The sequence below is a fragment of the Antechinus flavipes genome, chromosome 5 (genome assembly GCF_016432865.1).
Source record: "Antechinus flavipes isolate AdamAnt ecotype Samford, QLD, Australia chromosome 5, AdamAnt_v2, whole genome shotgun sequence".
NCBI classification, from domain to species: Eukaryota; Metazoa; Chordata; class Mammalia; order Dasyuromorphia; family Dasyuridae; genus Antechinus; species Antechinus flavipes.
Genome location: NC_067402.1, coordinates 280,848,286 through 280,860,924, shown reverse-complemented (window position 1 = coordinate 280,860,924; position 12,639 = coordinate 280,848,286). Strand labels below are relative to the sequence as shown.

At 50.9% G+C, this 12,639-nt stretch overlaps 2 protein-coding genes across 3 annotated transcripts in view; both read left to right on the top strand.

Annotated features, from left to right (window-relative positions):
• Positions 1-280: 280 nt before the first annotated feature.
• Positions 281-12,639, top strand: part of PRDM4 (PR/SET domain 4) — a 69,152-nt gene continuing 56,793 nt past the window's right edge. The window contains exon 1 of the mRNA XM_051961523.1: positions 281-374. Within this exon, the coding sequence (XP_051817483.1) occupies positions 364-374 (11 nt within the window). The 5' untranslated portion in view covers positions 281-363. The remainder of the gene's footprint in view (positions 375-12,639) is intronic.
• LOC127538042 (PR domain zinc finger protein 4-like) overlaps positions 281-12,639 on the top strand; it is a 31,705-nt gene continuing 19,346 nt past the window's right edge. For both annotated transcript variants that reach the window (XR_007947664.1, XM_051961521.1), the window contains exons 1-5: positions 281-374; positions 4,080-4,213; positions 7,516-7,701; positions 8,585-9,382; positions 11,821-11,970. Coding sequence is in view for 1 of the 2 variants with exons in the window: in XM_051961521.1 (XP_051817481.1) it covers positions 364-374; positions 4,080-4,213; positions 7,516-7,701; positions 8,585-9,382; positions 11,821-11,970 (1,279 nt within the window). In the remaining variant the exon portion in view is untranslated. The remainder of the gene's footprint in view (positions 375-4,079; positions 4,214-7,515; positions 7,702-8,584; positions 9,383-11,820; positions 11,971-12,639) is intronic.

The following is a 12,639-nucleotide window of genomic DNA, read 5'->3' as shown; positions in this document are numbered from 1 at the left end:
CGCAGAGTATTGGCTCTATGGGCAGCCTCGTTGCGCATGTGCTCCCGCGGCCCCTCCCCACGACAGATGCCCGAGAAGGCACTAGCAAAGTTAGCTTTAAAAAAAAGAGGTGTGTCCAGGGGAGGGGCAAAGGTCAGTGGGGGCGTGCCTGGCGCCACTCAACCTCACTGTCTTGTCTCGCGCGCAGGATTCTGTCCCAGGCTTCCCCGCGGAGGTCTGGGATGAGCTGCCGGGCTCCACCGCAGGACTGAACGGTCCCGCCTGTGGGGGCTGGAGGGCCGGAGGCCCCAGAGAGCCACGCCGAGGGACCCGGGGCCCTGACCCTTCCCCCCGCCCGCGGCGCTGACACCTGGCGCAGAATCCATGCATCCCAGGTGAGCCGTGGCCCCGCCCCCAAGGGCCCCTCCCCCAGGCCCCGAGGATGCTGAGGTCGGGCGCGGGCGGCCCCTCGAGCCTTTGTTTGCGCCGCAGGTGGGGGCGTCCCCGGAGAGCCGCCGGCCTCGGGCTCCCCCTCCCCTCGCAGCCCCTCTGGGAGCTGGTGAGAGCTCGAACACAGCTGGCGGGGGAGGGGCACAGCGGGCTGGGGTCCGGCCTAGCGTCTGCCCCCGGCCCAGACCCTGCCGCGGGGAGCTGACAGTTTTAACCCTTTCCTCCGAAAGCCACAGAATTTCCTCCCCAGATCTTGTCCCCATGGCCCAACCCTTCCTAGGACACTTTTCCAACTACATTTAGGTGTCGGTGCTTCCATCTTGCTTGTACGCATATGGCAGGATCCGTGGGCTCAGGCAGGACTGGCGGCACAGAAAGCCCGGGGTGGACACTGCCCTAGGCTTTCGGCGCCGTGGCAGGGAATGGGTGCAGGTGGCAGGTGAGTGGGGCCTGTGCTGGGCCAGGGAAGCGGCTCGGGAGAGCTCCAGACCGCGCAGAAGAGACGCGCTTGACCTTGGGTTCCTTGCAGACTTCGTTAAATATGGTCCAGTTCCTCGGTAACGTGCTGGGCTTGTCATCTCCGCTTTAGCCGCGAGAGTCCTGGGCTTGGGGCTAGGCAGAGCCGGGGTCAAGTTCTGTCATTTACTGTTGGGGACTGGACAAGCCAGTGCCGCTCTGTGCGCCTCAGTCTCCCTGTCTGCGGTAATCTGTGACACCCTAAAGGTTTGCATTGGGAAAGATGCTTGTGGACTAAACTTCCTGCTTAGTTGATCTTAGCTCCCGGCGAGGGAACTCCCTTTGCCAAAGTAGATCAGCCCCTGCCGTACAGCGCCAAAGCTGCGTAGTCAGGGAAGGGTCAGAGGAGGTACTAGTCTTCCATTCTGAGGCTGTGCAACAAAATAACAGCGTTTCTATAGTACCTATTTTGTGTCAGGCACTGAGTCCTATGCTAAGCTCTAGGGTGATTATCAAAATGACTAGCACATGGTCTCTGGTCTCATAGAGCCTGTAAACTGGTAATGGGCCTATACTACAACATGACGAAAAATAATATAAAATGGAATTCTAATGGAGTCCTATTTGAGGTCCTTAGGATAGAAGAACATTTCTGAGCAGGAGGAGATGGTGTTTGAACTGGGTCTGGAAGGATAAGTGAGATGTCAGAAGGCAGAGGTGAGAAGAAGAAGGGTACAACAAGAGCTGGAACTAAATAGTGGGAAGGGGATAGGGAAAATGTGGGACAGATAGAGGGAGTATTCACTTTTCCTGAAGTAAATGCTACATAGTAGGTAATGATTAGTGTGATATGAGAGAAAACTAGAAAGATATTGGCCACTCCAGATAGGAGAGTCCCTTGAACAGCAGGTTAAGTAGGGAGTGTGGGTTTAATTGGAGAATTAAACTTTGATCATTTCCATAGGACTTTAGGTCAGCCTCCCAAAAAGATTAAAGGAAAAGGACCTTTAGGTACAAAAATGTTTATAGCAATTCTTTTAGTGATAAAAGAATTGGAAATTGAGAGGACGTCCACCAATTGAGGTGGACCCCTGAAGGTTGTTGTGGACTAAGATCAGTGTACAAGGAACATTCATCTTGCCTGGAGGCTGGTTTAAAGAAAGTGAGACTAGATCTTTAGGTGAGGAGCAGGTGACTTAGAGCCTGTGACAATGATCTGGGAATAGAAGTAGAAGGAGGAATGTCATTCTATTGTGGACATAGATAGCCAGGTGCCTGACAGGATGGGGCAGATAATAAGATAATAGGAAATGTAGATCTCTGGAAGTCCTGGAATTTGTTGGGGATAAGATTGCCCTGATTTTTTGCCCACTTTATTGCCTAGTACAGGGGCATTTTTAAAATTTTTATTTACAAATTTTTAAAAAAATATTTTTTCCTCACTTATATGTAAATAACAATTTTTAATTTTTTTTAACATTCTGAGTTCCAAATTCTCTCCCTCCCTTCTCTTCTTGAGAAGGCAAGCAATTTGATATACACATCTAATCATGCAAAATGTTTTCATATTAGCTATATTGCAAAAAAGAACACAGACCAAACACTCCACCCTCCAAGAATAATGAAGAAATTTAAAGACAAAAAGTATGTTTCAAAATGCATTCATACTCCAGTTCTTTCTCTGGAGATGGATAAGATTTTTCATCACAAGTCCTATGTAATTTTCTCGAATCATTGTATTGCAGAAAATAGCTAAGTCATTCATAGTTGATCATCATACATTATTATTGTTACTGTGTACATTATTCTCCTGGTTGTACTCACTTTACTTTTCATCAATTTGTATAAGTTTTTACAGGTTTTCCTGAGAGCATCCTGCTCTTCATTTCTTATAACACAATATTTCTCCATCACAACCATATACAGTAATTTGTTGATACATTCCTCAATTGGTGGACATCCTCTCAATTTCCAATTCTTTTATCACTAAAAGAACTGCTATAAACATTTTTGTACCTAAAGGTCCTTTTCCTTTGATCTTTTTGGGAGGCCAACCTAAAGTCCTATGGAAATGATCAAAGTTTAAGCACCTAAAGTCACATATTTATGTCTGGACAAAGTTTATGACTTGGGAATGTCATGAAGTTAACTGAGCTTTGAATATTTAAATGGCCCACTTACCACAATAGATTATACCATCCCTTTCTTTGGCTAACTTAGGTACTGTGAGCTGTGTTAGGGGGGAAAGTTCATATGAGAGAGGTTTTGTTGAGATTAATTTCTAGAACTCAATCCCCTTTGGGACTCCCTTTCGCTCTTGGGCACCAAGTTTTGTGTGAACTTAGATAAAGAGTCAGGATCCCACGGCTTGGAGAATTCCTTGTGCTAGCAACGCTCTCTTGGGATCTGCTTCCTGGTCTCTGGTGCGGATGCTGATAAGGGATGGGCTAGAGGTTGGGTTCTGATCTGAACTGGTGAGTGAATGATGGTGCCTTTTTCTTGTGATTTCATCCATAGCTGCCCCACCGTTAATGCCAGTGGCCATGGAATGGATGGGCTAGATTGTCCGCAGTGCCTGAGGTCTCTCCAAAGAAATGTTTGAAACGTTCTTATGTTAGAGAAAAGTATCCAGTGCTTTTGTTTTTAGTTAAGTTACGGTTCTGAGGACAGACTAGTGCCTGACATTAAAGATCAGAAAGTGCCTCAAGGTGCCTCTGACAGGCAGGTAGGACAGGTGCTGCTGTCACTCTGCCCATTTTACAGATGAAAAAGAGGGTGAGTGCCTCTCCCATGGTGGTCCAGAGATGGAAGCCCAGGCTCGGGGTTCAGCACCCTCCCCTGCTTAAGCCAGGTCTCAGAGCTGGTCCTCGGACAGGGGCTATTCACTTGTCAGCCACATCGAGGCTCCCGATTTCCTGTGTCATGCGGTTTTGTTCTTATTGGGAAAAGCAGGGGTACAGGCCTTGGGGCAGGATTAAAAACGAGGCGGCTTGGTAGTTTGGTTGCTTATTTTTGTTTTAAGCCTAACTGTAGAATTGGATGTTGGGCAGAGCGCAGAGGCCGTTTTCAGAGATGAGCCGTGGATGACTTTTCCCCTTGTCCGGTGGGCGTCCGAGTGCATTGGAGCCGTGGGCTGCTGCAGCGTACCCTGGACTTCAGTGCTTCAGCTGCCAACCTGCTGTGTTCTTTTCTAGGATGAATGAGATGAACCTGAGTCCCGTGGGGATGGAGCAGCTCGCTTCATCCTCCGTGAGCAACTCCTTGCCCGTCTCAGGAAGCCACCTCGGCCTGGCCGCCTCACCTACTCACAATGCCATCCCTGCCCCAGGTGAGTGACGAAGCCCTGCCGGGGCCGCGGGGCGTCTGTGCTAACATGGGGCTGTTCTCCTTCAGCTTCCTTGAGTGAGAAGGGGTGTGGGTGGCAAACCCAGCAGCGTGCTGTGCCCTGATAGCCCGGGGATCGTGGGAACGCTTCCGCGAAGTGGGGGAGGGATCCCCCTGCCTAGGACAAGGGCATCCTCAGGAGGGAGCTCCCTTCCCGCCCTTCCCCGAGAGCCTGTTCCTGATGCAGCTTTGTGGGGAGAGCCGCTTCCGCTTCTTCCTCCTGCCCAGCCCTTCTGCCTCTTTTGTAATTCCAGACTCTGACTTTCCAATTTCTTTGGAACATGTTGGATCTGGGTGAAGATCTGGTGACAGAGAGAAACCAATTTTTAAAAATCGGCCTACTTAGATAATGAGTTTATGGTCCTAAGTTGTCCCACTTCTTAGATTTTGTTGCTTAAAATCTCTTACACACGTTATAGTGATTGTAGGGTCTTCAATTTAGAAAGTACCCATGCAGAGAGTGGCCCCACGTAGGGGGAAGTGCCTTGCTTGAAGTCTCACTGGAAGTGAGTGGCTGAGCTGGGGTCCCATGACTGCATTCTTTTTCGCATGTGTTCTGGAACATGGGAACTCTAAGGAACGTTTGAGGACGTCTGTGCAATCTGAGCTTCCTCCTTCCCCTGGCCTCTGTCCATTCGGACGTCGGCTCTGGCCATTTTCACTTCTACAGCAATTTGTGCCTCCGTCCCTTTGCACCCCAACCATCCCCTGCCCTGCTCTCACCCAGATCAGTCACTCCCTTCCGCCAGCTACCAAAGCACAGCTGAGCTTGCTTTACAAACCTTACTCTCTTTGGGCTTCCCAACAGGCCTGGGAAGCAGGTGTGACTGGTTCCTTTTTAGAAACGGCCTCAGGGAGCTTCTGTGACAGGGCTGAAGTCACCTCCCTAAGGCCTCACTCTGGATTTGAACTTGGGTTTTCCTTATTCTCCATGCAGCTGCCTTGGATCTTCCCAAAGGCCACGTCTGACCATGCTCCCCCAACTCCAATGGCTTCAAGAGCTCCTTTGGCCACTAGAATAAATGCAGACCCGCCAGCCTGGCATTTAAGGCCCTGCAGAGCTGGGCTGTGTCTCCCTTTCCCAGATGCAGTTCCAGAAACTTGGCATTCCCTTCCCCCCTTTGTTCCCCTCCCCCCCCCCCCATGCCTTTGAAGGGCTCTTCCCAGGCTTGCCCTTTCAGCTCAGACAACCCCGGTCCTCCCAGCGCCCAGGCCACCTCCTCCACGATGCCTTTCCTGCCTCCCAAGTGCTTCTTGCTCTCCAGCTTCTCTGCTGCGGGCCATGTCGCTAAGAGGTGTAAATCCGGGGGCGGGGGCAAGGATTTTGTCCTTTCCTGTTTCCCCAGGCCCTGGCACAGCCCCTGGCACATGGTAGGGCCGTAATGTTGGCTAATTCACTTTGGGGCAGAGCACTCGGCCAGGCTGCCCACTCTGGGATGTCTGGGACAGGAAGAAGAGATGGGCAGTGCCCTGGAGGGGTCTCTGCTATCTGCCCACGGCACCCTGCGGAGCCCCCTCCAGAAGAGCTCCTGTGTGCCCGGCCTTGGATAAACCCTTCTCTCTCCTGAAAACTTTGATCTCAGCCAAACTCCTCCAGAATTAGGGGAGCTCAGTCCATGTCGGGCAGAGCAGCAGAACTTAGGAGGGGGCTGGCTGCCAGCTGAGCTGCCGGGGTGGGGGGTGCTCTGCTCCTGAAGCCCACATTGGGCAGAGCCACAGAAACAAGGAGGGGCCACAAGCTACACTATGTCTACACTCTCTCAGAGGTCCCGGGTTCAAATCCTCTTCTTTTCACCTGTGAGATGATGGGCAAGTCACATCCTCTCCTAGGCTTTAGCTTCTCCTTGTTGTGAAATGAGGGGCTTGGGATTACATGGTCTTCTAGGCCTTAAATATATCAAGTTTCAATTTAAGATTTTTAATCACGTTGTATGGCTTTTCACCATTTATTCACGTCTGAATCATCTCTGAATAAGCAGTTTATTGGGCCTTAAAATCGTCAGGATCATTTTGACTCTTAACTGGTTATTGTATAACCATTATTAAAATCTAGGAAAGTGAAGTTGTGGAGTTGGGGTCTGGGCCTGTATCTCTCACTGTAGCACTGGTTGTGGGATCCACTCTAGAGACAAAAGACTAGGCATTTTTCCTTTCCTTTCTTTTCTTTTTAATAATGGCTTTTATATACATGTAAACATAATTTTCAACATTCATGCTTGCAAAATCTTGTGTTCCAAATTTTTCTACTTCCCTTCTCCCTACCCCCACTCCCCTAGATGGCAGATAATCCAATATATGTTAAACATATGCAGTTCGGAACATATTTCCACAATTACCACACTGTACAAGAAGAATCAGATCAAAAGAAAAAAATAGCAAGCAAAAAACAAAAAGTGAAAATGCTGTGTTGTGATCCACATTCAGACCTCAGAGTCCCCTCTCTGGGTGCAGATGGCTCTCCACCACAAGATCATCGGACTGGCTTGAATCACCTCATTGTTGAAAAGAGCCTTGTCTGTCAGAATTGATCATGGTATAGTCTTGCTGTTGCCATGTACTGTGATCTCCTGGTTCTGCTCATTTTACTCAGCATCAGTTCCTGTGAATCTCTCCAGGTCCCTCTGAAATCATCCTGCTGATCGTTTCTTACAGAACAATGATACTCATAACATTCATCGTCATAACTCATTCAGCCATTCCCCATGTGATGAGCATCCACTTCGTTTCCAATTAAAACCAGCCATTTTTCAAAGAAAAACTCTGGGTGGGATAGTTATTGTTTAGTAGTGTCTGAAGGAGCCTCCCTTCTAGGTGATGGGGAGCTGACCTCCGAGCCAGGACAGCCGGGGTCCCAGCCCCTCCTGAGGTCACGGGCAGGTTCCCTGACCCTGCCAAGTCATGTCAGTCCCTGCTACCTGAGAGGACTCTCTGGGCCTCTAAAAGTCTGCTTTAGGACAGGGTCTTCCTGACATCGCCACCATTTCTCTTGTCCTCCACACCCAACTCTACCTTATTTGAAGAAAAATGGTTGTGCCAAAGCATCAGATACAAACACCTGGTCTGGTCACGTATGCAGGGTTCTGTCCCAGGAGTCCCCACCTCTCTCTTACACAGGAGCTTTTGTTATTTCTTCTCCAGGTAACTGCGACTTTTCTGGGTGGAAAGAAGTTTCTGAGGTTTCCACCAGTGTTTTCCAAGAAGCTATTTGGAAGTTTTAACGTAAAAGGAACTTCTCTGTTTTTCCAGGACTGCCCGTTGCAATCCCCAACCTTGGTCCCTCCTTAAGCTCTCTGCCTTCTGCCTTGTCTCTGATGCTCCCGATGGGCATTGGCGATCGGGGGGTGATGTGTGGGATACCGGAGAGGAACTACCCTCTCCCTCCCCCGCCGTACCCGCACCTGGAGAGCAGCTACTTCAGGCACATCCTACCTGGTGAGTCCTCCGGCCTCTTCAGAAAGGCCGCCTTGTGCGTAGCTGACCCCCTCTGACGCTCCTTTTGTTCAGGGCGGCCATCCACGACCCTGCTTTTAAATGTCCGTCACTCTATTTCAGTCTGATGGGTTTCCTTTGTGATGCTCTGAATCTTATTTTTTTCACTGACAAATGAGAAGGGGGTGGCCTACAGGCTCCCCACACTGACCGTCCGAGGGTCCAGGACGTCCCGGTGCCAAAGAGCCCCCGCTTTCAGGCAGAGCGCCTGTACCTTCAGGTGCCCAGGTGCCGGCCTGCGTGTTCCTGACCACAGTTGGGGGGGGGCAGCCCCTTGGTGGGTGGTCCCAAGCCCCTCTCCTCCCTGCCCGCCCCCTGCCAGCCTAGGGCCGCCTGTATAAGTCGGGAATGTGTTTTGCCCAGCCCACTGAGGGGCAGGGGGTGTTTCCAGGGAGACTGAAGGAGGCCCGGCCACTTGTGAGCTTGGAAATGTCCTTCTCTGGACGGTCTGTCCTTGTTTCAGGTGCTCAGCCAACAAGCGCTCGGTCTGTGGGGGTCCCTCTGCCGGACACCGGTCCGCCCCTGAGCGTCTCTCCCTTGGGGGCAACCCCTTGGGTCGCAGGCCCGTGCAGGATTGTCAGGACACCCGGCCGGGCCAGTCCCTTGTCCTCCTCCTCCTTAATTCTCACCTCCAGCAAAGGGTCCCCAGGAACAGGCTCGTGCTTACATTTGTGTGGATGCGACAAAACAAGCGTGTTTGTGTTAAAGTGGAAAGCAGCCTTGAGGACAGTGCGGCTTTTTGCTAGCTCAGAGTCTTGGTGAGTCCGGCGTGTGCCCCGCGCGCCTGCTGCGCCCAGACCCTCATTTCCTCTCTCTCCTCCCACAGGCATCTTGTCTTACTTGGCCGACAGGCCCCCTCCTCAGTACATCCACCCGAACTCCATCAGCGTGGACAACAACCCCGCGCTGGCCGTCCCCAACAACCCCTCGGCCTTAGATCCCTACCAGCCCGGCGGCAGCGTCGGCCTGGAGCCGGGCATCGTGCCCATGGATGCGCGCGCGGTCGGTGCCCACGGGGCGCAGGGTCTCCATCCTGGGGACGGCCACGAGGTGGCCCTGGACACCGCCATCAGCATGGAGAGCGTCTCCAGGGTGACCAGCCCCATCTCCACAGACGGCATGGCGGCCGAGGAGCTGACCATGGAGGGGGTGGCCGGGGAGCACTCCCAGATGCCCAACGGCTCCAGGAGCCACGAACCTTTGTCCGTGGACTCGGTGGGGAACAATTTGGCGGCGGAGGCCGTGGGGCACGGGGGCGTCATCCCTCTGCACGGGAACGGCCTGGAGCTCCCCGTGGTCATGGAGACGGACCACATCGCCGGCCGCGTCGGGGGGATGCCCGAGGGCGCCCTCGCCGACTCCATCCACACGGTGGCCATGAGCACCAACTCTGTCAGCGTGGCCCTCTCTACCTCACACAGCCTCGCCTCCCTGGAGTCCGTTTCCCTGCACGAGGTGGGCCTCAGCCTCGAACCCGTGGCCGTGTCCTCCATCAGCCAGGAGGTCGCCATGGGCTCAGGCCACGTCGACGTCGCCTCGGACAACCTCTCCTTCGTGCCGCCGTCCCTGCAGATGGAAGACTCCAACTCCAACAAGGAGAACATGGCCACCTTGTTTACCATCTGTGAGTGGGCCCGGTGGGGGCGGGGGGGAGCGGCGACATCACCCCCGCCATCTTGAGCCAGCAGTTCAGCTTGGGGGATGGGGAACGTGATCTTGAGCTCAGATTGGCTGTTGTGATCAAGTAATGTCCCCCTTTCCCCCCTTTACGTGACTGAAAGATTATTTCAGACGTTTCACTTCTCCTAAGAATGTTTTCCTAAGGTTGTGAATGGCAGTCTGCCCTTTGTGCACATAAGCAAAGACCTTGGACTGTTTGTCATAAATTCCAGCAGCTCATGTCAGGGCCCGTGGTCTTTGTGTGAAGGCACATCACTCTTTGGCAAAAAAAGGAGCGTCAGTCAGTATGTTGAAGTTATTTGTATTTTGACACTTTAGTGAGAAGAAATGTATTCCCCAGGACACTGTTAGTGGAGTCTCTTACACAAGAGGGTAGATTCTCCCTCAGGAGCCTTCAGGGGGGCCAGGGCATCCCCATTCAGTGGCCCTGCCCCCCAGGAGCCAGCCAGGGAAGACCACAGGAATGATTAAGAGAAGGAGAAAGATCCAGGAAAAGCCAGATTGTGATGGCAGAACTGCTGAATCTAGTGGCTTCTTGGCATTGGGGAAAGTGGGTACTGGAACGTGAGAGAGGAGCTTAGCTAGGCCCATGAAAGCATCATGACAGCTCGTGCTTGATGGAGGAGGAGAAAAGAAACTGTCCATTTTTTGACATAAATCCTGGTCTTTTCTGAGTAGGCAGGCTCAGTAACTATATGCCATGAAATAGTTTCAAAATTCTACTTCCAGAATCTTGTTTGAGAAGAGGCTTTAGGCTCCCATGATTTCAGTGCCACGAATCCCCTTCGGACTGTAGACTGCTGGGAGGGACCTCAGAGACTGTCAATACCACGTTGTCTGAGGAGACCCCCCAATTTATAACTAAGACAGGCAGAGGGGCAGGGTCACTCCTCTAGTGAGGGTCTGAAATAGAACTTGAACTTGGAATTACCTGATTCCAAGTCCGCATTAACAATTCTAGGGAGAAACAGCTGAGTTATAATAAATGTAAAGAGGAGAAGCCCAAAAACTCAAAAGCATTCACTTTGAGAAGCCCTGCTGCCATCAGCTAGACCAGGTTCTAGAGTGGGTGGGAGCGACAGGAGGGAGAGAGCCTGGCAGGTGCTCAGCCCCTCAGTTATTATCTCCTTCTTAGAACACTCCTGGGAGGGTCTGATAATCCCCATTTTAACTGGAGTCAGGCAGAGTAAAAATAGCATCTGAAGCTGGATTTGAACTTGGGTCTTCTGACTCCAGGTCCACTGCTCTGTGCAATAAGGTTCTGAGACTGAAATTAGGAAGACCCAAGTTCAATTGCTTCCCTTGACACTCAGGCTTTCTGTTCCTAGGCATTGAACTGCCTCAATATTCTCTTCTCTAATATGGGGATTATCTTAGTATCTACCTTTCAGGGGTAATGCTTGTATAACAGCTTTGTATTATTATAAAGAGCTGTCTTATCATTTACAGTTTGGTCCTGATGAGTGTGAATGAGTCCCCAGGAGTAGTTGCATTACATGAAACCACCTATTTCCTTTGGATTGGAACCAAGAACCATATTTTATAATTATGAGTTCAGGTAGTATGAAGTCAAATACTTGCCACCTCACTAATGGGACCTGGCTATAAGTACTTTGCAAACTGTAAGTCCCATGATGATTAGTATTAGCATCATCTGAACCATTGGGTTGCAGAGTTTTAACTCAAATTCATCATCAAAATCTGGTTCCTTCTTTGTTGATAGTGAAGAAAGGATAAATGTGACCCTGGAGACACTAAGTGAGTCATGCTGGGTTGACCAGGATCATGGGGAACCTCCCAGAGCTACTTCCAGCATACCTTCCAGAGGTAAAGCTTTTTCGGAGGTCCTGGTAGGGCAGTGACGTCAGACCCCCTCCCTGGCCTCAAGGTGTACAGAACTGCCCCACTTCAGGGAACACCGTGCATCCTCAAGTCCAGAGGATGTGTCCATTTGAGGAGAGTGAGCAGGGTCAGGATGAGGAAAGCTGCCGTGCAGGAGAAGCACCCGAGTAGAGGATTGGAGGGAGCAGAGGTTAGAATGTTAGGGAGTCCATCGCACAACGGAGAGAGGAGACTGATAATGGGGGTGATATAATTCAGTTTGACTCAAACATCCATAAATGAAGTAAGTGTAGTCAGGCAGTGGAGAGCCTCGAGTGATGGCATAGAGCAGCTTATATTTAATATGGTACACAGGAGGGAGCCACTGAAGGGACTAGGGGGAGGTTGTTAATGAGTAAAGGATGATCTCAAGTCATATGTTCAATCAGGTAATTTTTGTATTCGGCTCAGATTTTATGAAAGTGTTGCTTAAAGAAAAGCCGGCCGAGTTCCAGGATCCATTCGGGCCTCATTGAAATTGCCTCATCTTCTCATCTCCAGGGTGCACACTCTGTGACCGAGCCTACCCCTCAGATTGCCCTGACCACGGACCGGTGACTTTTGTTCCAGACAGCCCAATCGAGAGCCGAGCCAGGCTGTCTCTGCCAAAGCAGCTGGTCCTCCGCCAGTCTCTCCTGGTGCCAGATGTGGGTAAGAGCCATATAACCTGCCTGCTCCTGCCCCTGCCCTGCTGCTAGTTGTAAGGACAGGTGCCGCAGGGAGATCACAGCTGGCCAGGAGTAATATTTATGGGATTTAGGGATGGTGGCAGGAGCTGTTAAGTGTAACTCAGATTTAAGTCATTGAGAGAAAACTCCCTTTCTCAGAACCATCTCATAAGTTGGTAGAAGACAGCCCTGGTCCGGCTGGGTCTTCTTGATTCCCCACAGACAGGTCAGGGGCAAGTTTATCCTTCAGGCTTAGCCTTCTTGATGGCAACATGGAAATAACATCAGGAATATCCTTGCTCACAAGGAGTGTTTTGTCAGTCAGAAGAGTGTTTGGGCAGTGACTGGAGTGTCACAGAAGAAGAGAATGGCTGGCTGGAATACATTTCCCCAAGTTTCACTTAAACTAGGGAGTACAACAAGTAGATTTGTCCCCTTCTCAGGTTCTCCCCAAACCTGCTAAACTTTCTGGAAAACCACAGATAAACCTAAATTATCCACCCAAGGTGTTGGAAGTTTCCTTTGATTTTATGATAATTTGGAGCAGAAGAAGCACTTATAGCATGACATCCTTAGATTCTTTTCTGAATGTTAGCTCCAGAACAGCAGGTTTTGAAGAATAGACAAGCTTCCCGACTGCCAGAATAGAAGC